Genomic DNA, 26,464 nt, shown 5'->3' with positions numbered 1-26,464 from the left:
TGCCAGAAGGAGTGCTGGAAATAGTGTTTGCGCACACGTGCGCTTACTCCGGCCCACCGCGGCATCTGCGGGACTGTGAACCAGCCCAAGCAACAGAAACTTTGCGAACTCCTGCCTTAAGAGGTTATCAGCTACAAGTTGATGTTGTTGTCGTTCAGTCGTGTCCGACTCTTCGTGACCCCATGGACCAGAGCATGCCAGGCACGCCTATCCTTCACTGCCTCTCGCAGTTTGGCCAAACTCATGTTAGTAGCTTCAAGAACACTGTCCAACCATCTCATCCTCTGTCGTCCCCTTCTCCTTGTGCCCTCCATCTTTCCCAACATCAGGGTCTTTTCTAGGGAGTCTTCTCTTCTCATGAGGTGGCCAAAGTACTGGAGCCTCAACTTCAGGATCTGTCCTTCTAGTGAGCACTCAGGGCTGATTTCTTTGAGAATGGATAGGTTTGATCTTTTTGCAGTCCATGGGACTTTCAAGAGTCTCCTCCAGCACCATAATTCAAAAGCATCAATTCTTCGGCGATCAGCCTTCTTTATGGTCCAGCTCTCACTTCCGTACATTACTACTGGGAAAACCATAGCTTTAACTATACAGACCTTTGTCGGCAAGGTGATGTCTTTGCTTTTTAAGATGCTGTCTACGTTTGTCATTGCTTTTCTCCCGAGAAGCAGGCGTCTTCTAATTCCGTGACTGCTGTCACCATCTGCAGTGATCATGGAGCCCTGGAAAGTGAAATCTCTCACTGCCTCCATTTCTTCCCCTTCTATTTGCCAGGAGGTGATGGGACCAGTGGCCATGATCTTAGTTTTTTGATGTTGAGCTTCAGACCATATTTTGCGCTCTCCTCTTTCACCCTCATTAAAAGGTTCTTTAATTCCTCCTCACTTTCTGCCATCAAGGTAGTATCATCAGCATATCTGAGGTTGTTGATATTTTTTCCGGCAATCTTAATTCCGGTTGGGGATTCATCCAGTCCAGCCTTTCGATGATGAATTCTGCATATAAGTTAAATAAGCAGGGAGACAATATACCGCCTTGTCGTACTCCTTTCCCAATTTGAACCAATCAGTTGTTCCATATCCAGTTCTAACTGTAGCTTCTTGTCCCACATAGAGATTTCTCAGGAGACAAATGAGGTGATCCGGCACTCCCATTTCTTTAAGAACTTGCCATAGTTTGCTGTGGTCGGACACAGTCAAATGCTTTTGGCATAGTCAATGAGGCAGAAGTAGATGTTTTTCTGGAACTCTCTAGCTTTCTTCATAATCCAGCGCATCGTTTGCAATTTGGTCTCTGGTTCCTCTGCCCCTTCGAAATCCAGCTTGCACTTCTGGGAGTTCTTGGTCCACATACTGCTTAAGCCTGCCTTGTAGAATTTTAAGCATAACCTTGCTAGCCGTGTGACATGAGTGCAATTGTGCGGTAGTTGGAGCATTCTTTGGCACTGCCCTTCTTTGGGATTGGATGTAGATGATCTTCTCCACTCCTCTGGCCACTGCTGAGTTTTCCAAACTTGCTGGCATATTGAGTGTAGCACCTTAACAGCATCATCTTTTTAAAATTTTAAATAGTTCAGCTGGAATATCATCGCTTCCACTGGCCTTGTTGTTAGCAAGGCTTTCTAAGGCCCATTTGACTTCACTCTCCAGGATGTCTGGCTCAGGTCAGCAACCACATTACCTGGGGTGTACAAGTTGATAGACCGCACCATATCTTGCTGTGGCTTAATAATATCCTTTAATATCCAATAACAGACTTAGTTGGTCTCTAAGGTGCTACTGGAATGGTTTTTTTTTAATTTTTATTTGTTTTGACTATGGCAGACCAACACGGCTACCTACCTGTAACTTTAAACTTGAATTTTAGAACTTTATACTTTATTTTATGGTGCTGTCCTTTGTGCTGAAATCGCACAAATGGTAATGAATTGGTGTTTGGGTGTGTTTAAATGCATCTTATGAATTATGTGTAGCCTTAAATAAATGAAAATTTCAAAGCTTTTATTGAAATGATCTCAAATGCCACTTAGTTTGTACTGATCTGATGCAGAAAGATTAGAATAATAATGGGCTCGGAAAGTGCTGATTTGAGTATAGCAAGATATTTTGGTAAATGAGGCTGCAATCCTATACACACCTTAGAATAGCCATTGAACTTGGTGGGGCATAGTTTTCCATAGACATGTAAGGATTGTATGGTTAAATACACTTTTGCTTATAAAAAAATTTACTGCGAGGAAATTTTTGATCATTTTATGCACAATGTTTTGCATAACAACTTTAAAATGATTTTTGATTTTGAAGCTTTGTATCAGCCAGATATGTAAATTGGCTTGATCCCAACTGAGCTTTGCAGAATCTTCCTTTCTTGCTCCATCACTTACCCACTCCCACTCTCCTACGTACATTGTCAGCTCTTTATACATGCTGCACCCCATTGATTTGCCTTTGCTGTGTTCTTTGCCACACAGTATGGTAGAACTGGTGCATTTGGACCTGTCCACCTTTAAATGTTGCTAACGTAGATGGTAAAACCCTGTTGTGCTTTCTCCCATCTTAAGGAATAGCACTGCAGCATTCTATCTATTTATTTTAAAGCATTTCCAAACTGCTCTGTATCTTTAAAATCCCAAAGTGGTGTACACTGTGTACAGTATAAAGCATTTGTTAAACAAAAATATAGCCTAAATCAATAAAATGATATAAAAACAGAAAAGTATGCAAAAAGAATAAAACAGATTCAAGGGATTCAGGAACATAAATATTGTGGCTGTGCATGCAGGCTCTTATACACACTGGTGATGAAAAGTAGATGGAGGGGAGGAGCCATCTGCTGATGCATGTCTGTTCAGCCAGGGGAAACCACTACTTCAGGCAAGCAAGAAATTGAATCCCTAAGCTACGTAAGAATGTACCATATAACATAAGATATGCCTGCAAGAGGCATAATATTTTGAGAAACGTACTCATTTCAAACCATCTTTTTTATTGGCAACACTAGATTCTCTGGTATTACATTTGAAGGATGTGACTAATTCCATATAGAAGCAACTTTGATTTTTCAGCAAACTCATTTACAGCTGGGCAGATGTCTTGGCACACATGCCTATAATCCTGCACTGCAAAGTTGCTTCCTAACTGCTTGGTTCAAAGTGCTTTAAGAGCATTGCTATAAGCAAGTGGTTCTAACTTGCTTAAAAAGCCAGCCATTATTTGTTGTCACCATCAGGCCCTCCCTCGAGTTCTCTGGCATATGCAGAGAGGTTGGGGTCTTCATGTCCGTGCATGGATGGTGTAATGTAGAGAAAAGAGATTGAAGGGACTCCTGCTATACCTTACCTTCTGAAAAATTGTAGTGCAATTGGAAGACTCAAGGAAATATGTGTACTGCTGGTCATTCTACTTATTTTCTTTGGCCAAAATTGCAGTTCTTATGCCAAACCATCCCATGGCATGATTTTTCAAAATTCGTGCATTTAAAGAGTTGTTTAGGACCAATCACAGTGTTAGAATAACCTCAAGTTCATCTAGTTCAACTGATCAAAAAAATCCACTATGTTTTTAACTGGTTACCATTCAGAATTTGCATAAAGCTGTGAACAGAAATTGATAGGGATATCAGTAATTACAGGGGTTCATGTGCTTCCAGGATCATGCCCTGTGTTAGGTCCACAGTGTCTCCTTTCAAAAGATTTTAAAAAATCAGATCTTTTATATGTAGTAAGAAAAGCTTCCTAATGATTATCATACTATAATAAGAAAAAATTAGTACACTCAGGTTTTACGTATGCCTTCATGTTCTTGTGCAGTAAAGGGTTGACCAAGCCATCAGTTCATTGTATTTTTGTGGTAGTTGAAAGCACAGAAACCCTATCTAGTACACCAATGCACAGCTCCAGGATTATGAGCTTAGTTTGAAGCAAAATCAATATGAAAGTTCATTTCATGCAGGCAACTTATTCCTACTACCAAACCTCCCTCATGTGTCTAAATACAGGAACAGGGCATTTAAGGTCAAAGCAATGTTGCTGACTGACTTTCTGCTTAGAGACAGAAGAACAGCAGTGCTGATCTGATGATCCTCACCTTTCTTCTATCGCTGATTTGGCAAGCTATTGATTAATTCCTTTAATGCTGTAATGTGGCCTAGAAACAACATATAGTACTACCATGCTATCTTGTCATGACTGATTCTTATAACCTTTTGCTGTCTATTGAGAAGAAATATGTTTAATCTTTGAAAATCTTAAAAGTATAAATGATAGTTAAACTTTGTCATATTGTTAAAAATGGATTAGACCTACGTATTGCAAATAAGTAACTGAAGAAACTAAAGGCCTAAATCTAAAAAAGTTAGCAAATTCAGTATATTGCTTATAGAATTTAGCAGGTATGGGTATTTTAACTTTCTGAAACATCACAGGAATTCAAACCTATTAGGCTACCAAGTGAACAGGAAATATGCTCAGTAGTTGTTGTATGCTTTGCCACCTGGGAACTACTTTTTCCTTAACTGATCTAAATAGCTAGTAGAATCAATGAACTTCAGCTTAGAATTGTCCTCATTTTTGAGAGACAAACAGATGTAACACTTAAACACCCCAATAAGATATTTGCATTCTAATTTAAGGATTTGGGGCTCTAGCTATTAAACTTTTTCCCAAAGTTGGAATCAGGATGATAGTTTCAAAAAGACTGGAAAAGATCCACATGTAGCAAAAGCATCCTGTAGAAAAAGTGCACAAACAGTGCAAAAGTTATGAAGTGTATGTAAATAGTTTTTCATGAATTACTTGTGGATAACATTGCTTATACAGTCATCAGGTAATCTTCTGTATTGGGAACATTTCCAGAGCAAAACATGTGCCCCTCCATTGCCTCAGCATTAGTGTTCACCATACCTTGCAGATATTCCATGCTTCCCTTCAAATGTCTTGAAAGCAAATGTGTTAGTATTTGCTATTTATTTTAATATATAGAGGGCTGTATCTTCATGAGAACACTAATGTGGGAACATTAGAAAAAATAGCATATACAACAGGCTTACCAGTCATGTTTTAATGTCTCATGGGAATTTTAATTTGCAGCAAAACAGGAACAGGCAGAAACAGTGTCCAACAGTGATCATTAGGGATTCGGGGGATTAGATTGTGCCATTGCCTCCTAGATATTGGTTTGTGGAATTTCAAATGGTTTAATGCCAATTTTGCTAACATCTTAATGAAACTTCTGAGGAAGAGCATCAACCTTTTTGGAGTGAGGTGCCATCAGTATGCAGATGACACCCAACTCCTTGCTTTAATTACTAAACATCAAGGTGCTGCTATTTAGGGTTGCCATATTTTGAAGAGCAAAAAAGAGGATGCTATAATGCAATTTGCCTCAAATTTTACCCCTGAAAAAGAGGGCATGTCCTGAAAAAAGAGGACATATGGCAACCATATCTGACCTGAATATGTGGAAGGATGTGGAGAAGGGGTAACAGGTTAACATTGAATCCAAACAAAAAAGGCTTGATACTAGCATCCTGCAAAAAAGGTACATTTTCCTATAATTGATTGGGGTTTCAGTCTTCCTGTCAGAACTGGAACCAAGAGTAGGACTGGGTTATCAATATATCATCCCAAACAGGTCTAAAGTCCTATCGTGATATCAGTTTCCTGATTTTTGACCTGGCAATATATTGTGAATCAGTGTGTGTGTGTGTGTGTGTACACGCTATGCAAAAATCACGATGTGGGAAAAACAGTGAAGCGAGACAGCATCTCTACATAGCTTCCTCCTTATTTCAGACATCGTGATATATCGGCATATCGCGATGTTTAGCTGATGATATATCACAATGTTGAAAACCTTGTGATATATTGATCGTATGTTGATCACCCAGCTCTATTCAAGAGTTGTGCTGAACCTTCTCTTTGATGAGCACTTAGCTGCAGAAGCAAAAAGTGCTCTATGCCAGCTCCATTTGTTGTGGAGATGCCACCTAATTATGACCTTGTGGTAGACTTCTGTTGAAAAATAATTACAGCAAGTTACACTTTGATGGGACGCGGGTGGCGCTGTGGGTTAAACCACAGAGCCTAGGGCTTGCCAATCAGAAGGTCGGTGGTTCAAATCCCCGTGATGGGGTGAGCTCCCATTGCTCAGTCCCTGCTCCTACCAACCTAGCAGTTTGAAAACATGTCAAAGTGCAAGTAGATAAATAGGTACCGCTCTGGCAGGAAGGTAAATGGTGTTTCTGTGCACTGCTCTGGTTCGCCAGAAGCAGCTTAGTCATGCTGGCCACATGACCCAGAAGCTGTACACCGGCTCCCTCGGACAATAAAGCAAGATGAGCGCCGCAACCCCAGAGTTGTCCATGACTGGACCTAATGGTCAGGGGTCCCTTTAACTTTACCCTTTACACTTTGATGACATAGAGGACATGGTTTGGAATAAGAAGAAAGTGGGTGGTCATCATGCACAGATTAACATAAGTTTGTGGAAGCAATTTTCCAAAATAGCTTCTAGACTTAGTCCTGCAACAGAATTCCATAAACTATGGCACCTACGTTTGTAAAATATATGATAAATGATACATTTTGTGGTGTTTATAATAGCTAACATAATGTTGATAATTCAAATAATTGTTAAAATATGTGGAAAAGAATGTCTTCCTGGTTGCATGTTATTGCCCACAGCATATATTTGGGACATCCAGGGATTTTAGTGTAGCAGTGATTGGCCAATAGTGTTGCCTCCAAAAGCAAAATACAGTAGCAAAGGCTTTTTCTAACTCTGGTTTAAAGATTTAAGTTAAGCCTTTTCTAGTATGGAAATGCAGTTATGGGAAAACTTCATCTGATGACATTGTCAGACTTCTTATTGCTTGTTTGTGGCCCCTGACACGTTTGTTCCCTCTGTCCTACCCGCAAAATAGGGCATACATTTGCATATATGATACAAAACAAATGCAAATCTTTTGTGGGTGGGATGGGAGACCCAATATGCATACAGTGTACTGTGCCTAGACAATCCTGTTGGTACTTGTGAAAGAACATAATCTAGTTCATCAATAAAAAATGTGCTTCAAAGGGTTTTCTGAACAAGGCAACTTTTAGTTCTATACATAAGAAAGTCAGGTGGCCTTATTAATGTTATGCAGGGTTCAGCAAGCTTTTTCAGCAGGGGGCCGGTCCACTGTCCCTCAGATCTTGTGGGGGGCCAGACTATATTTTGGGGACAAAATGAATGAATTCCTATGCCCCACAAATAACCCAGAGATGCATTTTAAATAAAAGGACACATTCTACTCATGTAAAAACGCACTGATTCCCAGACCGTCCGCAGGCCGCATTTAGAAGGCAATTGGGCCTCATCCGGCCCCCGGGCCTTAGTTTGGGGACCCCTGATGTTATGTCTCATGTGACATTATTACGGTAGTATGAAACTGCTCCCAAATAATAGGACAAGATTACTTACTGAGTTCTTCTGTGTTCTCTTAGAATCTCTGGCAAAATAAGTGTGTATTTTGTCTTGGTTGCTGAATTCACGCTGTTGGGAAAGGGGGGGGGGGGTTATAGTGGAAAACAGTTGCTTCAAGAGGTCCATCTGTGCAACTTAACCTTTTCATTCAGCTGATAGCAAACCATTTATAGCTATACATGGGCAAACAGAAGGCTTTAAGCATACTGGGTATAAAAATATTTCCCAGATGCTTGAATGAAGCAATACAATAAGAGGTCTTGTCTTATAATTCCATGACTGTGTTTTGAGTTTATTTTTTAAATTACAAGATCTGGATTACTTTGTTTTGAAGGAACTTTTTTTGTCTTATGCTTAAGTTTTTGTTTGTGCATAGATACTGTTAATGTAGGAGCCTTAATTTGCTATTTGTAGTTGTATGCTAACATAGCTTTCCATATCACTCTAGTTAGAGGCTAAGAATAGAAGTGATTATAACTTGCTCAGAAGAATTCACATATAATATCCTTCTAAATGGTGCATTTGCATTCAAGCACCTAAGTTTTCCCTGTAGAGGAGAAGCATTTGTTGTCAGAATGCTTAGTGGTTAGAATCTTTCTTGGATCATTATTTTCAGTATCTTATGGGAAGGTATAGCAGTTGTGGGAAATTAATAAATGTTTTCTCTAAAATAAGTTGTACGTCTAGTACCATCTGGAAAAGAAGATTGCAAAATAGTATATCAGGTCTTGAACCTGAGTTGGTGGATGTGTGGCTAGCTCGTGTGTCATTGGCTTGCACCAAAGCTGAGAAGTTACACTATTGGCACAACATTCTATATCACTATTGAATTTCCTTTCACCATAGTTCTCGTAGAACTATGCTGGAAGGGCAAGTAGTCTGTTCAATCTAATCTTCTTTGCTTGGTGCTCAGAGCCTTGAGGAACACTAGTTTATTGCATATTCGCTTCATCCTTATCTCCGTGGGTGAGGTTCAACCATTGTTGCACTTTGTCTGTAGAAGATGTGCATTGGGGATGCTGGGAATTTGCTCCAAGGTGGATCTGGGCTCATTATTGGCAAAGCTTGCCAAATGCCTTAGAATGCAGATGTTCAAAAACCTCAAAACTGGTTGTCACATCTTAGCTTGAGAAACCAGCTAGTGGCACTTGAGGCCAAATTACATTTTTCACTTCAGCCTGGAATTGTCTGATCTATTGCTCTTAAAAAATCCCTTCGAAGAGGCCATTTACAGCATGGATGAGAGACTTAACCCCACGTCTCTTAGTCCCACCCATATTTTACATTTTCTGACCATGTTACTTACAATTGCAGTTCTGGACCCCCTAGCATGAAGGGGAAAAAAGTGAGTGAAGGGGAAGAAAGTGACTTGCATATTCTACTCCCTTTGTTATCAAACATAATTCATATTTTACACCTTCTTGGGTCACTTATTGAACCACAAATCCATAAAAGTTTTAAGTATATTTCTAATTTCAATGTATATTGTAAAAAGGGTAGCTAAGCATAATCTAGAATTTGTTTAAACTGATAGGATGATTTCAAAATTCCTCCTGTCAACATTCATTTAATCCATGTTCCTCCCAATGAGTCTTGTTCCCCAATAAATTTCACTTGTTGCTGTAATACATTGCATTAACAATTTATAGTGACTTAACTCTGCTCCTGATTAATATGAAATTTAGTTGATTATCATCTTGCAGAAACCATATGCCTCCACGTGAAAGCCATTCTTCTGGGCCATGTATTTGTTTAAAAAAGACAGCGGTAGCCAAAAAGAAGAGATTATTTTTTAAAAAATCATTTCTATACCGCTTTGCATTTAATATTAAAAAATCAAATAAAACATGAAAAGAATAGGGAATCAAGGGGTTGCTTTTCTGACCCCCAAATTATTTGCAGTTGAAATTATCTCCCTTCTATAATGTCTGTTTGGTATCTAGTCTTCCCCCATACACAAACATTCTACCTTCATAAACACTGAAAAATATTATATTATGACATTAATAGCCCACCTTTTCTCCAAGGAGCTCAATTTTTGCCTCTGCCCATTTTATCCACAAGCAACCCTGTGAGGTAAGACCACAAGTGTGGCCCCATAACTAACAATTTCTGAAGTCTACCTGTGACTAGGAATTCAGTTTGAGCCAGCAGACTGAATCACTGCCAAAAAACGGTTGTAAAGATTGGTAGCTCTTACTAGAGGTAATAAAGACATCTTTCTAGAGAACTATGGGTGACATTTTTTAGTATGGACGTCATTCAAATAATATTCTAATCTAGTTCTCTAGGATTTTCATTTGCGTAAAAAAAAAATCACTTGTGTGGTAGAAGATACAAACCATTTCAGACAGCACAAGCTTATGCTCATTGGCTTACACTTCCTGTTCCCCTTTATTGCATCTAAAATTGTTAATATGGAGCTTTCAATACCCATGCATAACTTTGAAACAAGAAATGGTTTCCTCTCCAACACCATACATTACGTTTATATAGGCCAGATAAATTATCTCACTAACTGCCCAAAGGTTATGGAAATCTGTTCCCGTGTGGTTCATTTTATTAACCTAAAATACTAATTGTACCACCCCAGACCTGTTTTTCTTCAAAGCATGTTGCTGTGTCTTCAGTACAGACTGCTTCAGATTGCAGCCTAAGAAACATAAAAGAGTGAGGCCAGGGTCCACAGAGCTACACAACTCTGTAGTGCTGTGTGCTCAGGTTGTGAGGTTGAGTTGTGTGAAACAGCCCAAACACAAGCACATCCTGTGGCACATAATTACCGGTAGTTAATTTTGAAACTGAAGCAGGTCATAGAAATGTACAGTTGGAAGGGACTGCAAACATCATCTAGGCCAGCCCCCTGCAATGCAGGAATCACAGCCAAATAATCCATGACATCCAACTTCTGTTTTAAAACCTCCAATGAAGGAATGTCCACTTCCTTCCAAGGTAGGTTTTTTCACTGTTGAACAGCTCTTACCATCAGAAAGTTCTTCCTAATGTTGAGTGTGCATCTGTGTAGCTACTTGGATTCTGGCCTATAGGTTTAGCATGATAGTGTGTACTTTAAATATTCCTCTTGGAAACTTTAGAAATCACCATTACCCTGCTTATACTGCTCACTAGAGGGAAGAGGAATTAAGTAAACTCTAGGAGTACTGACATCAGGGTGTTACCTTGCGATAAAGGAAATGGTGGTGGGGGCATAGAAAGCACTGCAAACTTCATTCTCATTTTATTGAGATTTGCCCAAGTCTGCCAATATCTTACAATGTTTCCTTAAGAAAAAGGAGTATCTCCATTCTCTCATCAGCTCTGTTATTGTAGTTTTTCAAATTTATTTACTGAATAATTCAAAATTTAGAATCTTAATGCTAGTAAGTACATCCAGTGTAGCAGTAATCTTTCTTGCACAATAGAATATAATAACCAAGCAGGGTGGGGAACAGATTATGTCTAGTTATTAGATAATGTTCAAGGAGCTCTTTCATCCATTGAAGGGCAACCCAATATGTTTTATCCCTTCCAAGCTGATAAATTAATGCCATGGTCATAGTATTTGTAGCTTTCTATAACCTTGAGGGCTTTTTTTAAATGGAAAGCCACATTTTCAAATGCTGTTGTGTTAGAGGTATTATTACAATCAAGCGTATATACATTTTGTCAAACAAAATACTGAGTGGCTTTCCATGTGTCCTTAAGGTAGAGTTTAGGCTTATGTACCCGTGACCTTTAGACAACATTCATTACTAGGATTATTTATTTATTTGCATTTATATACCACTGCTCTGCAAAGGCATCCAAGGCAGTTTACCATTTTAAAGTACTAAAGCAAATAAATTATATCAAATGTACAGTAGTGAAGTCTTCTCGGGCCAACTGGGAGCTGATGGCACAAGCTTCCTGGCCTGGGCTCCCTCGCTTCTCCCTTCCCTCAGGTCACACAGAGCTCCAGGGAGTGTGGGAAAGGAGCTACCCCAACAGTTCTCTCAGACCGTTGATGTTTCTGTCAGGAGCCGATGGTATGTGTGCCCAATTTTATCCTAAATTGTCATTTGTCATATTGTTACAGTAGAGCTAGGTTGCATGCTTTTAAATGCAGGCAGTAGCTGTTGGTGCAGCAGAGCAGGGAGGGGAAATGACATTGTGCAGGCTCAGCGGCCTCTCAGGAACCAGCAGTGGCGCCTGGTATTCAGAAGACGAGTGATCAACCCTGCCTGCACTGCCCCACCGACCACTACTGCATATAGGCAGCCTCCTTTTTGTACTTTGAGCATCCAAGACCACCTAAGCTGCTTGTGAATTTCAAAAGGCATCTTGACATCCATAGCTGGTGCCCATTGTAACTGGTAGGGGGGGAGGCAAACAGGAGATGGCGTCGGAGACAATGACTGCCAGAGCCACAGCCATTGACAGGCAAAACTGACTCCTAGTTTTGTCCACATCCTTCTCCCTGCTAAGTTCTACAGTGGAACCCAATAAACAACTTGGATGAAGGAATGCTAATCAGATTTGCAAGTGACACCAAACTGGGAGGGGTAGCCAATGCTGCAGAAATTAGGATTCAAGACTGTTTTAACAGATTGGAGAACTGGGACCAAACTGACAGATTGAATTTCAATAGGGACAAGTGTAAGGTTCTACATGGAGGCAGGAAGAACCAGCTGCACAAATATAAGATGGGGGAAACCTGGATTGCTGGTAGTATGTGTGAAAATGATCTAGGGATCCTAGTAGACCACCAGCTTAACATGAGTAAACAGTGTTATGAAGCAGTGAAAAAAGCTAATGCTATTCTAGACTGCATCAACAGAACTATAGTGTAACATCAGGAAGACCTTTCTGACAGTAAGATCTGTTTGACAGTGGAATGGACTCTTGGGAGGTTGTGGACTCCGCTACATTGGAGGCTTTTAAGCAGAGGTTGGATGGCCACCTGTCCTGGATGTTTTACTTGAGATTCCTGCATTGCAGGGGGTTGGACTAGAGGTCCCTTCCAGCTCTACAATTCTGTGATTCTATGATTTTAGAGTCGTAAGGAGGAGGAACCTGACAGTCAGTGCTACTTCCTGAAATGGTTGTAGGTAAGGCAGGCAGGTGGGGATTGGCTGACAGCAGACTGGATTTGAGTGGGGCAATGCCCCATTCACCGAAATGAGCCAGCCTCCCCTGCATCTTGTTATCTTTAAAAATTCCACACTCAGTGTTGAGTGCACAAATTTGAGATTGTTCTTCATGATGTTTGGAGTACTTAAAAGGTGATGAAAGCTTGAAGAGAGAACCTATCACTTTTAATAGTACAGTTGAAAATCAGCTTGTGAATTCATGTGGGCCTGTTTTCCATTCAATTGTATACCCTGTTTTTAAAGTACTTGGCTCACTTTACACATTATAATACTTTTGTCTCTGTTTTCTGTTTACAGCTGACATTATCTCAACAGTTGAATTTAATTACTCTGGAGATCTTCTTGCAACAGGAGACAAGGGTGGCAGAGTGGTTATATTTCAAAGGGAACCAGAGGTTAGTGCCATTCAAAACAATAAAAAGTAGTTCTTCTCCCTTGCAGTTTTTGTTTAAAGTGAATGGTATCACAACTTCACATCATCAATTTTAATTTACCTATGATCAAGCTATTTTCTTTTAAAATTCGATCTTGTATCCTTTACCTGCCAACTCTTTCAAGTACATTGATGTTTTTCCCCAGAATTCATTAAGTCACAGTCATTCTTCAGATTACTCATTTTCAGATGATACTACCTACATTAGATATATGTACATTCATAAGTAGGAATAGAATGGCTTGCGGAACACCTGTTCTTTATTGCTTGTTCAACCATTCTGATAAAGAATGCAATAGGATGACTAAGACAGGTTAAGTAATATTTATATATCCTTAGCCACTGATGAGAAAGATTTTTGGGTTGGCTACTAGTTTTTTATTTTATGTGTTTATTACATAGGTATTGTGTCAGTTGAAGGGGAAAGTGCACTAAGTCATACCATTGTGTTACGGAATGCACATTTACCTTTGGCAATCTTAGAGAGAGGACTTAACAAAAAAAATAGAGAAAACTTGCTGATACTTTTAGGAACTGCAAATACATAGGTACTAGAAAAAGCTGGCTGATTTATTCACACCATCTCAGGAACCTGTAAGTCTTCATTCCAACTAGGGCTGCAGTCCACTTTGTGCACTGAGAGGAGTTTAAGGTTCACAAAATTATGAGGTCTTGCAGCACTGCAAGGCAAGAATAGCCTTGCTTTATTTCAGATTTTGTAAAAGGGAAAAGCCAGTTGCAATACTGCTTACCTTACTACACATGAGGAATAAATTTTGATTTAAAACTTTGTAGAAGACACACATGCAAAGCTAATCAAGAAGAGCCTCGTTTTCACAATTAGTAGCTGCAAGAACAAGTGAATTGATTCCATACATTTGCTTTTTAAAAACAACAACAAAGGAATGATACTTTTATTATTTTAAAATGGGGCTTCCAGATATGTGTAATGGCACTAGGCTCAGGTCCATTTTACTTGTATTTGGTAAATAAAACTAAAAACTGTCCAGCTCGCCTAATATTGGATTGCTGTTGGCTCCCATTTGTTGTTACTTATGAAACTTAGGAAGCAGATTTTTTTCCACTGAAAAATAAAATATTGGAAAACTTTATGCCCCATATCACTGGCAACAGCTCTCTAATGTCCCAGGCAGTGGTCTCTCCCAGCCCTTATTGTATCTGGGGATTTGCTACATGCATAGCATGTGCTTTATCTCAAAGCCGCTTCCTCTCCTAGATCATAAAATGAACACTGCCATTTATTACACTTCTTGAATTAAATGAACAGTGGTATTTTCCTTTTTTCTTTATAAAGAATTTATTGGCATTTTTATAACAAAACATACACCCACACCCACACCTACAATTATACAATTATAAACAAATACAATTATAGAACAAATACAAATATTGCCAGGATTCTTCTTCTTGTTTATATGCATTAAAAAAAAAAATTCTATTTCCGAATCTTGACGGTTGACTTCCCCTGCCTTTTCACCTTCGGTTTCATATCCATAATCTACTTTTTTAACAACTTCCCTCTAAAGATTAAACTCAGTTAAAAAGAAAACAATCATCTTAATCATCTTAGTCTATATTGACTAATAATACACCATAATCATAACAAATTATTCTTATCAAATCTATACTAACTTCTTCTGTCCTTTATCCTGCTGCTAATACTATAAAATTTCAAATATCTCCTTTCTTATATAAAAAGAACCAAATAAAACTAACAATCTTCACCCTCCGATTTCAGAATATCATAACAGACCATTTAAATTTTAAACTTAATACTTCACCCTACTTCCCCTCTGTCCATTATCCTTCTCCGTCTATCACCGGAACCCATCTTCCAATTGTCCTCTTTTCCCATATGCCCACAGATCCAGGCACAGTTCGCAACAGACCTTGCATCGAGCTTCAGGGTATCCATCTCATCTTCTTTCGGCTGCTCCTCTTCTTTGTACCATTCTTCTTCCTTTTGTAAATATCTTAATTCTTTGTCCCTTACCCCCGAGCTCACACCTCGGGGTCTGGATATAGCAAATCTTACCGTCCCGGGGCTGCCACCCCCAAAGAACGGATCCTTTTCCCGGAGTCGCCCTGTCATTTCTCTCCATCCTTCAAACATCCCTTTCAGCTCTTTGCCAAGGTTTCCTTCCATCGTATCAAAGATTTGAAAAGCCTCCTCTGTGGGAAGTAAAAAAATTTTCATACTCCCACTCAAGACTTTCACTTTCCGATTAAGCAGTTCCAGCTTCAAAACAATAAGCCTTTGTTCATCCGTTAGTCCAGAGTTCAAAACAAGTTCAAACACAAAGTCCAGCATATTGAGAGAGGGGATGGATATCAAATTTCAGTTCCTGTCTCTATGTTCTTCCTTTTATAGCAGTTATTTTCCACGTCGATTCAGACTTTTCATCGCCATTTTTCCTGAAGCCAGAGCGCAAAGACCAAAACTTTAAACGGAGATATTTTCCGCAAACTTACTCCCCAAAGGGAGATTTTAACAGCCTCATTTATCAAAGTTCGAATACTTTGTAACCAATTTTGTAGCAGCAGTCACTTAAGCTGGTTAATTTCTTTCTCCCGAAGGGAGGGAGGCAGGCTTCCTTTCCACTTCCCCCCGGATCGTCCGAAAAGCATAAAATCTAATCCAATCGAATACTCACGACCACCGGGTTTCTTTAATTCCAAAAATCACAGGTAGAACTTTGACGCTCGTCGCGGGGGTGACCGGCGCATTTACATCCCGGTTGGGGCATGTCCCCTATAGCCCGGCTCCGTTGTCCCTTCACCCCCACTCCCCCTTTACAGGGGGAGCGAGGGAAGGGTTCGGAGCACTAATGGGCACAGCCGGGGAGCCCAGGGTGCGGGACGCTCTTCCCGCACCCCACCGGAGCCCCGCTTTGCGGTAGCGGGGCTCCAACCCCTGGGACGGACTGGGTCGCCTCGCAGCCGAGGCAACCCACGACCGCTCCGCGATGGCGTCGCCGCCGGAAGTCGAACAGTGGTATATTCCAACCTGTCATTCACTAGATCAGCTCTTCTGAATTTTTTCTCCTTTATATAAAAAAAATCCTTTTACAACTTGTATGATGGATAAAGTTGTAAAGGTCTACCTTTCAATAGATGTGGCTATGATTCAAGAAAGCTGTTTTCTAACATGCAGGCAGGGGCTCTCAAGTTTTTTCTGCAAAACCGTTAATCAAAGAGGCATATTGAAAACAGTTTGCTTCTGTGACTGTTACATATTGCATCACAAACTTTGGTTCTCTCTGTGTTCACACACACATGAACACAGCTTCTTTGCACCCTTTCCGTTGCCTCTTTACCACGCAAGAACTTTTTCCTGTTTTACTTTGCAAGTGTGAGGGCAGGTAGATGCTTTAATAAATTCAATATATTTGTTTATTGAATAACTAATGATCTTGTTGGAATCTTTGTTAATTCTTCTGCTTAGTCTGTGCATGCTATAAAAAATTCTTATTCACACATGTGTGTTCCCTTGCAGAACAAAAGCCGTCCTCATTCAAGGGGAGAATATAATGTTTACAGTACCTTTCAGAGTCATGAACCTGAGTTTGACTACTTGAAAAGTCTAGAAATTGAGGAAAAAATTAATAAAATTAGGTGGTTACCACAACAGAATGCTGCTCACTTCTTATTATCTACAAATGGTAAGTCTATACAACATATTTTTCTGCATATGTTCTAGTTGTATCTGATTACTTCTAGATCATTCATGTCTACTTACATATAGTATCATTTCTAATGTAACTACAGTGGTACTTTGGTTATTGAATTTCATCCATTCTGGGAGTCCATTCAACTCCCAAAACAGCCAATTGGCTCCAAGAGCTTCCTGTACTCAATCAGAAGACACGTTGGACATTCAGCTTCCGAAAAACGTTTGGAAACCGGAACACTCACTTCTGGGTTTGTGGCATTCAGGAGCCGATTTGTTCGGCAACCAAGCCGTTTGACTACCAAGGTACCACTGTATAATCAAATTGCTCATTTGCAACACCAAATAACTGCTTGGTGCTACAAAAGCAAGTCAGTAATAATAATAGTTGTTGCTGTTGTCGTAATCAACCCTGCCATCTGGTGTTTGTTTCTGCAGTCCCAAATCCCCGCACTTGCCCATAAGCTAATAACAAAGTGTCAATTTGCCATGACATTTAAACTGGTGAACCATGGGTTCTCTTGCTTTGTAAGCCATAGTTCACTAAGCTAGTTCAGTTGTTCTTTATGATGTGGACTTCATAACTGATTTTGAACGATAAAGGATTCCTCCTTGTAAAGGAAACCAATACGCTTTCTCACTGGCAGTGTTCCCAACTGTTCTCTCCCACACACTAGAGAGAAATGATTTGTAAAGTGTTTACTTGTCCTGTGTCAGATTTTCACAAATGCCCAAATTATTTTGATAGCTTTCTGCAAACTCTTTACATCATAAGATTTCTGATACCTTAAGATGTATCACTTGCTTGAGTGGGCAAACAAGAATATACCCTTAGATTAAGTGATTTAAGATGCCGAAAACCTTAATATTTAATAATTTAGTAAAAGATAAATCCTTGAAGACTCCACTCTGCTTCTTAACAAGCTAGTATTAATAATTCATGGCTTAATAATGTACTTTGCTGAACTGATACTTTTCACCCCAAGAGGACAGCATTATAGTGGAAGGGACCCTGCAAGTGTGCTGTGTTTCTGGCCTCCACAGTATTGTTGAGGATCTCTGAATCATGTTTTTCTGTTCAATTTAAAATATCTCCAGAAACCTATTTGACACAGTGTATGAGATTTACAGCCTAGTTAATTTAAGTTGTGCTAGTTTATTTTATTTTATTTTTGCACTAGTTTTCTTAGGTAAATTAACTGGGGTATTTTTAAAATACTATTTTTAGAAAATCCAAACACTACTTTTGTAATAACATGACCACATGTTATAATAAATACAGTGGTACCTCTGGTTACGTACTTGATTCGTTCTGGAGGTCCGTTGTTAACCTGAAACTGTTCTTAACCTGAAGCACCACTTTAGCTAATGGGACTTCCCACTGCCGCTGCACCGCAAGAGCACAATTTCTGTTCTTATCATGAAGCAATATCTGGGTTAGCGGAGTATGTAACCTGAAGCGTATGTAACCCGAGGTACTACTGTACCTTGCATAATGAAAATATCTGAAGAAATGTTTTCTCAGTATAAAAATATCTATTTCCCTTCAAATAATCTACAGCATTTATCAGGCAAATATATCCATTTTATCAGAGTGTACTCTAGGCTGTTTATCATTATGATAGTGCTTTTTATATTTTAAAAAACTTGCTGTGTAAGACTTTCTACTTATATTTGAAAGAAGGCTCTTAGTTGCTTACTGAAATGGTAAATTCTTCAATTGTGCAGACTGTTGTGGCAGGCACAGCTGAAACAAATGCTTATTGTTCAGGCTCTTAGAGGCACTCCTGATGTAATTATATAAATGCTAGTGGCCTAATGCATTTGTGTGCTTGGTTATACAAAAACTATGCATAAGTTCTTCGTAAAAGTTGCAGCTTTGTAATAGAAAACGGTGACACTTCACATTGTGTGTTGTTAACAAATTGCAATATATAATGGTTGCCTAAATTATATTAATTTTACCACCACTAGAAAAACCAATGCAACACAGGGTTGTGTACATGCCATCATTCTGCAGGAATGCATAAAAAGTGCAGCTTGTGTATCAGAAACAGAATTCATGAAAAATAAAGCCCCACTCTAGCCCGTATGGTTACAAAGATATGCTTTGTAATGTCAGTACTTCGAAAATTTCAGGGAAGGGAAGGGGCTGAATAAGAGTGGAAGCAATGCTTTGTAGCTCTTTACTCCTTCATAATATTACCCAAAATAAAATTGATTATGGTCTGGGCTTCAAAACTCACTTTGCAAACTCATCAGTTGTAAGTGCCTCCCAAACATTCTCTGTAAAGTGCAAGGGTAGGGAGAGTTCAGGTCCCTTTTTCTCAACAATGCCTTAGCAAACACAGTATCACACTGGAAATGAAACAAGACCTAGCCCTTCCCACAAGCTTTGGAGAAGAGGCTGCTTGCACTGCATCCTCCCTTCTTCAAAACCCACCATAGCTGTCAACTTTTCCCTTTTTTTTGCGAGGAATCCTATTCGGAATAAGGGAATTTCCCTTGGGGGGGGGGGGAGTTGACAGCTATGCTGCCCACAGTGAAATCCAGCTCGTCTGCTCCCCCAAGTCCTCTACATGTGACAGAAACCATGTACCTGAGTATCTCTGGGATGTGTGTGTGGCACATTATTTCTATACAACCCTTGCATAATATGCTCCACTTGCAAAGATTATGCATTTAGAATTGGTTTGTCTGGGCACAGATTTCAGTTTATAAACATACCGTTCGTTCAGTCTTCTCCATGTCCAAATTCTTAGTCCGGCTTGTATCTCACACTGGGTTATTTGTAAGCAAAAATTAATGACAAAGTAGCTTTCAGTGTTGTTTGATTTCAACCATTTGAATATTTTCTCCTTTTTTCAGATAAAACTATTAAATTATGGAAAATCAGTGAACGAGATAAAAGAGCTGAAGGTTATAACTTGAAAGATGAAGATGGAAGACTTCGGGATCCATTTAGAATCACAGCACTACGGGTATTTTGTTACCTTAATTTAGAATTAACAAAATCTAAGCAATGTTACTAACTGTTGTACCACAGTTGTATCATGCAAAGTAGAAACTTGATTAGATACTTGGTATTTTTGAAAGCTTCTAAACATCTACTTCAAAAACCTATCAGGTTGGAAAATCGCTGTAACTCAGTGCACCATTTTCTCTGTATAAAGAGAATCTTAACTATAAAATCTTACCTAAACACATAATTTTGCATGAAAAAGGTTGCAGCTGCAGTCCCTGTCATCTCCAGGTACACCTGGATAAGCTCTGTCTGTTATCTTTAAAGCCACTGCCAGTCAGTATAGAGAATACTGACCTAGATGTAGCCATAGTCTGACTTGGTAAAATGAAGCTTCCTCCGTTCCTTTAATTCAAGACGTTTAACTCCCTTGAAACGTCTACAGTTAACCTAGTCATTTCAAAGACAAGTTTATCTGTGTATTTAATACTGTTCTTTATTGGATGTTCTGGAACATGGTTAAGCTATTTGAAAACAGGAACAGGTGATTCTACCTATCGGTTAAATTTGCACTTTTGGAGACTTGCACAATGTTATACGACTGAGATTGTTTTTGAACCCTGAAGACAGGCTGCTATCCAGAGAGGCTTTTCAGCTTAATCTTTTCACAGGCACAGAACAGTTTGACAGTCGCCATTTTAAAAATAGACAGTCACTATTTTTAAAAAATCAAGCTACTTTTGAAACAGTGATGTACAAAATAGCATGCCAAAAGTTAGAAAGCAAGATGTCAGAGGAATATGAAAGGACTTGATACACATGTGGTTCTATGGGTCTGAGTCATGCAGTTTTACTTTGCATGCTAGTGTGTTTATGCCTTGTATGTTGACACTTGAATTCTAATTTTTAGAATGGATTTGTCATCCCTGACTAGAGAAGTTTGTCATCTTCTTTTTACTTAAAAAGTGTTGAGTTGACTGAGATCTGAAATAGTACACTATTAGAAATATCAAAATCTTCAAAAGTAGGGGGTCTATGGCTTGGCTTTTGAAAAACGGGATCCACAGTACTTAGCTAATTGGGAATCACTGATTTAGGGTATATTCAGAAGTAGTTCTGCTTGAGCAAAGGGCTACTTAGTACTATCTTGAATGCAATCCAATGCCAGATCATTCCAGCAACTTTTGTAACTTTAAAGATTTTGTAACTTTAAGATATTGTAGTGATTGGCCCTTTAAATAAATGTTTTATGTAGTAGTGAACTTCTCTCCCTTTCTCTATTTTTAGGTGCCAATATTGAAACCCATGGACCTAATGGTAGAAGCAAGTCCCCGAAGGATATTTGCAAATGCACACACATATCACATAAACTCTATTTCAGTAAATAGTGATCATGAAACGTACCTTTCTGCAGATGACCTAAGAATCAACCTGTGGCATTTAGAAATCACAGACAGAAGTTTTAGTATCCTTTTATATTAGATACATAGAAATACTTGCTGCTTAGTAGCTTCTTACAATAAGTATTACTGGTCTCAATCAATTGTTCTGAATATGATAAAACATCTGTTTTATTTTGTTTAGTCTTTTAAGACAAGGATAGGGAATCTCTGGCCCTCCCAGGTGCTGCTGGACTATAGTTGCCATCATCATTAGCCATGCTGGGTGAGGGTAATGGGCACTGAAGTTAAATAAAGTTTGGGGAGCCTACACGTTCTCCACACCTCTAGAATTTCAGGAGTTTTGAGTTTGGAAGAGCAAAAAACTGCAAGGCGAGTAAAGCTGGTAAAAATGGTGTACTCTCCTTGCTTGGAGGTATTTAAACAGAGGTTGGATGGCCATCTGTCATGGATGCTTTAGCTGAGATTCCTGTATTGCAGGGGGTTGGAATAGATGACCCTTGGGACCCTTCCAGTTCTATGATTTTATGAAATGTGGGGGAGGGGGAGCATTCTTCGCAGCTGTCTTGTGATAACTCAAAATAATGAGTGGTAGCAGTGGCTTGTAACTTCTTTCTGCCTTGAACTCCTATGACTCCCAGTAAACAATTCTTCTCTGGGTTTTGCATTTTTAAAATAATATTTAACTCTCATATGCTAGAGTTGTGTTTGGCAACTATATTGGCTCGCAGTTGGTGTGTTACTGAGCATTTGGATGACTGGGTTCATACGCTTGCCTTCATCTCTTTCCACACTGAACTGCCCAGAGCACTTCTGCCTAAAGCGCCTGCTGACTTGCCAAGGGGGCTAGTTGCTTCCACTGCTGTGATATAAAGCAGGCTTCATGCCCAGTATGTTTTTGCAGGCTTTTACATTGGTACCTCGGGTTACAGATGCTTCAGGTTACAAACTCCGCTAACCAGGAAGTGGTTGCTCCAGGTTAAGAACTTTGCCCCAGGATAAGAACGGAAATCACGCGGCAGCAGGAGGCCCCTTTAGTGAAAGTGTGCCTCAGATTAAGAACCATTTCAGGTTAAGAACGGACCTCTGGAATGAATTAAGTTCTTAACCCAAGGTACCACTGTATTGCAAAGCCAGAGGGAAGTTTGAAAGCACTTTATTAAAGGGGGCCCAGAGCAGCTACCAACATAGTGTCTGGTAAGACCATAGCCAAATGATAGCTTTGAAATGTACAGTGCATTAATGTGTTTCTATCCCCTCCCAAGGGCCTGGACAAATTAAATTCAGTCTGAACATGGTCAGGGAAGGGGGGGTACTTGATAACCCCCCTTCCGCCAAGAGTCCCAAATATAAGGTGCTGCAATGAGAAAGCTGTCTCTCATGTTCACATGCCCCGACTGTCGGTGGTGGTTCTCTGAGGTACTCTTGGGTACTTCTCCCCTCCACCCCTGTTGTAAACTGCAGGTTGTAGAGAATGGTGATCCTTCAATTACTTGGGTCCTTAATGGTATTTTAGATGATAAACTGAATGCTAGAAATGTCAATTCAAAATAATATAGAATTTGGGTACAGTTTTTAGATTGTTTATCTCCCTGTATTGCATACTTCAAAAGTTATATTTTGAGGAAAACAAATCTATATGAACCTTTACAAACAAACTTTCAGACATTGTAGATATAAAGCCTGCTAACATGGAGGAACTTACAGAGGTGATAACTGCAGCAGAATTCCATCCTCATCATTGTAATGTGTTTGTCTACAGCAGTAGCAAAGGAACAATACGGCTCTGTGATATGCGTTCATCAGCTCTTTGTGATAGACATTCAAAATGTAAGTATTTTCTCAGTTTTCTTTACCACTTGTCAGAAAAAAAACATAGGTATGTTTTCTGTAAACTAATATTAAGTTCTGTTTATTGGTAGAGAACATCCCAGTGTCTTATCTTAAGACAAAGGATATGTATTTTGTAGAACAGAAAATCAAAATTGTTTTCTAGATCTTCTTTGAGTAGGTATGTAGTATGAGACACTGATAATGTGGCTATATTCGCCCATGTATAAAACATAAATTGATGGAAACAATTTATTTGACACCTGGAAAACCTGTCTTCTATCTAGTCTTTGTACTTCTCAAAGGTATCTCTTTTAACAATTGTCAGATGCACACATAGCATGTATGCAGCATTTGGGGGGGGGGTGATGGTACAGAAAGGGTATGTAGTTTTTGAGTGGGGGGAGGAGAGGATAATTTGCCTGTTAGATACAGAGTTTACCTTATGCAAAATGGGTGCTCCAAAAGAACAGAAAAATGGATTCCAAAAAAGAGTTATGTGGGGTTTTTTTTGTTCAATCCACATCTCTGCCGTGCACTTAGTTTCTTAGATAAGCTGTTTCCCAACCTTGCAAAATTGCTTTCTGTGCAATGAATGTTTTGTGACATTGTCCAGAACCCGTCCTTAAAATTTGATATGTGCTAGCATTTTGAAATCATTTTAAAGCTACTTTCTTCCAATTATTTAACTTTTTTGTTAATGTCTGCAATGACTACATTCATAATTAAAATGTAAATCAAACCTTATAGTTGTAATCATGCTCTCTGCTTGTGGTTCAGTGTAGTTTGCCATAAATAAAATACTGCTCCGTAGTATTTTCCACAGATAATTTTTTAATAAACTCTTACTATGGAGTCATTTTGTGGTTTCACAGTTTTTAAAAAATTCATTCATTTGGTTTGTGATAAATGTTTAGAAAAAGTAGTACAAACAAAGATAATACAGTAATGTTTTTATGTGTTTGTAATTATTCTGATCATAGAAGTTTTCTGTCATTGGTAACACCCTAAAACAGGCATAGGCAAACTCGGCCCTCCAGATGTTTTGGGACTACAACTCCCATCATCCCTAGCTAACAGGACCAGTGGTCAGGGATGATGGGAGTTGTAGTCCCAAAACATCTGGAGGGCCGAGTTTGCCTATGCCTGCCCTAAAACATCTTACATTGTTTAGTAACATGTAGTTAAATGAATTAGTACATTTAATAAATGGTGCTTTAGTGTGTGTCTTCTGTGGACTTATACAGTCAAGCACTTTTGTGTTGGCTGCTCATATCTAATGCAGTAGATTGTGGTTCATGTAGAAAGCCTAAACCAGGGGTCCCCAAACTTACCCGGCCTCAGGCCGGTTTCTCCGGCACCAATCGCCTGAAGGGCGGGGGAGCATGCGCCCATACGCACGCACGCACTCGCTTTTTCCAGTGCACTTCCGGGTCGGCGTGGCAGCGGAAATAGCTTGTCTGCCTCCACAGACCAGAAAGTGCGCCAGAAATGACGTTTTGTGCATGCACAAAAGCTATTTCCGTCGCTGCGCCAACCCGGAGATGGGCAACCGCGCCGGTAACTGCGCACAATTAGTTCGCACAGGCTGCATCCGGCCTGCGGGCCTTAGAGATGTCTGGCCTAAACCACTCATGTGGTCCCCCCAGTGTATTTGGGTTGGCATGGTGTAAATCAAAGGTTCCATATGGTGAGTTCCTCTGGATGACAAGGGTCAGTTCTTAAGTCTACCTCAAATGACTCCCAAATTTTGATATGTGAGACACCCTTGTATTTCACTCAGTTGTCTGATATCAAAAGTTCTGTACTCTGAATACTGCATGTGCCCAAACTTTTCAAGACCACCCCCTTCCTACTGTAGCTTTGCAAACCCTCTGAAAAGCCACTCATGAAAGTTTGGAATCCTCTGGAATAGGATTTATCATGGCACTAGGAAATACAGCTGAAAGAAGAAAAAAGTGACACATACACACCATGTAGAAGAGATGTCGTTCACTCTACATTCAGAAAGAGGGAGATGATTATTTTCTTGACCTCCTTTCAGGACAATAGGCAGGCATTCTCCTTCCAACTGCAGGATAGCCCAGGTAATATCACTCCCTCTTCAAAGATGTGTCTGCTTCCTTGGAGTGATTCACTGCCCATATATTGGCAGTGGCTGGGGAGATCAATTCTGTATGGGGTCTCACCATTCCAATGGGCATAGAGTACATGGTGTCTTGATTTTTTTAGGGTGCATTTTTAGGGCACATTTCAGCAACTCTTGTGGGGCAGAGGTTGAAAACCACTGATGGCTAAGCCTTAGTTAACTGAAAATGTTAAAGTATTAACTCTAATAGTAAGCAGCTTTTCTTTCCACTTTTACAACTTTCAGTCTTTGAAGAACCTGAAGATCCCAGCAGCAGATCATTCTTTTCAGAAATAATTTCCTCAATATCGGATGTAAAATTCAGTCATAGTGGTCGATACATGATGACCAGAGACTACCTTTCAGTTAAAGTTTGGGATCTCAATATGGAAAACAGGCCTGTAGAGACCTATCAGGTACAGTGTTTGTGTCTTATATTTTATAATAAAAAAGATTTCTTCCAAAAATTGAACACATTCTCATTCTCTTCAACACTTATATATTTTAAGGTTCATGAATATCTGCGAAGCAAACTTTGTTCACTGTATGAGAATGACTGCATCTTTGACAAGTTTGAGTGCTGCTGGAATGGTTCTGATAGGTAAGGCTGATTTGTGTAAGGAGACTCGCTTTAAATGCTTGCCTGAATTGAAAATTGGTGGTGGTTTTAATTTAAGCAGAAGGAAAAGTCAGATCTCTGATCCACACTGGGGCTGGTGAGCTGGGCGGGGAACAGCCTGATCCTAAACTTCTACTTTAGGTTCCACAGTAGTTGTTGCATCTATATTAGTTATGTCATTGTGTATTTAATAACTTAATGTAGGTTATCCTCAAAGTATAGGATGGGTAGCATGATAAAAACAATGCTGCCTTAGGAGGAAATATAAATTCAGTGATGGTACATTTGCTTTGTGTGGAAAAGTGAGGGGGAACTCTCAGGATCAGTCCTTGGTATCTCAGACTTCAAGCATGTGGCCTGGTTGCTGACAGAAGAAAATTTTGTGTGTGAATTGAATGGTATCTTAGAGATGGTTGGCTGCTTGAAATATCCTTTAGTGTGGAAGTGGACAACATTTGTTCTGTTAAGAAGCACATTCCTTTGGGGATAAACTGTTGGGATCCACATGCTGACTGTGGGCCAAACCCCGAAGTGAGTGGGGCCCTCCTTTTTTCTGTATTCCCACCAGTGGTCTGAACTGATCACTTGCTGCAGAAGTTGTTGAAATGAGGTGAAGGACCACACAAATTAAACCCCAAGGGCTTTAGGCTGCCCACTGCTCAGTGTATGGCACAATATAGCATGGATGCCACAATGCCTTCTTCCTGGTTAAGTGCATCTCGGCTGGGAAAACCCCCACTCCTATAACAAGAGCTGTTGCCAGTCAGTTGGTCTGGATACGCTGTTGTAAGAGACAGCTCATTATT

The 26,464-nt window shown here is 39.6% G+C and overlaps 1 protein-coding gene across 3 annotated transcripts in view; it reads left to right on the top strand.

Annotated features, from left to right (window-relative positions):
- Positions 1 to 26,464, top strand: part of PPP2R2D (protein phosphatase 2 regulatory subunit Bdelta) — a 34,663-nt gene that overhangs the window by 5,386 nt on the left and 2,813 nt on the right. The window contains exons 3-10 of one of the 3 annotated variants that reach the window (XM_033149371.1): positions 11,408 to 11,491; positions 12,893 to 12,990; positions 16,546 to 16,711; positions 19,588 to 19,700; positions 20,969 to 21,146; positions 22,747 to 22,911; positions 25,286 to 25,455; positions 25,549 to 25,640. In XM_033149371.1, coding sequence (XP_033005262.1) covers positions 11,408 to 11,491; positions 12,893 to 12,990; positions 16,546 to 16,711; positions 19,588 to 19,700; positions 20,969 to 21,146; positions 22,747 to 22,911; positions 25,286 to 25,455; positions 25,549 to 25,640 — 1,066 coding nt within the window. The remainder of the gene's footprint in view (positions 1 to 11,407; positions 11,492 to 12,892; positions 12,991 to 16,545; positions 16,712 to 19,587; positions 19,701 to 20,968; positions 21,147 to 22,746; positions 22,912 to 25,285; positions 25,456 to 25,548; positions 25,641 to 26,464) is intronic. The other 2 variants (XM_033149372.1, XM_033149373.1) reach the window with 2 other exon arrangements.

The sequence above is a fragment of the Lacerta agilis genome, chromosome 5, assembly GCF_009819535.1.
Source record: "Lacerta agilis isolate rLacAgi1 chromosome 5, rLacAgi1.pri, whole genome shotgun sequence".
Taxonomy (NCBI): domain Eukaryota; kingdom Metazoa; phylum Chordata; class Lepidosauria; order Squamata; family Lacertidae; genus Lacerta; species Lacerta agilis.
This window is presented reverse-complemented; position numbering and strand designations above follow the sequence as displayed.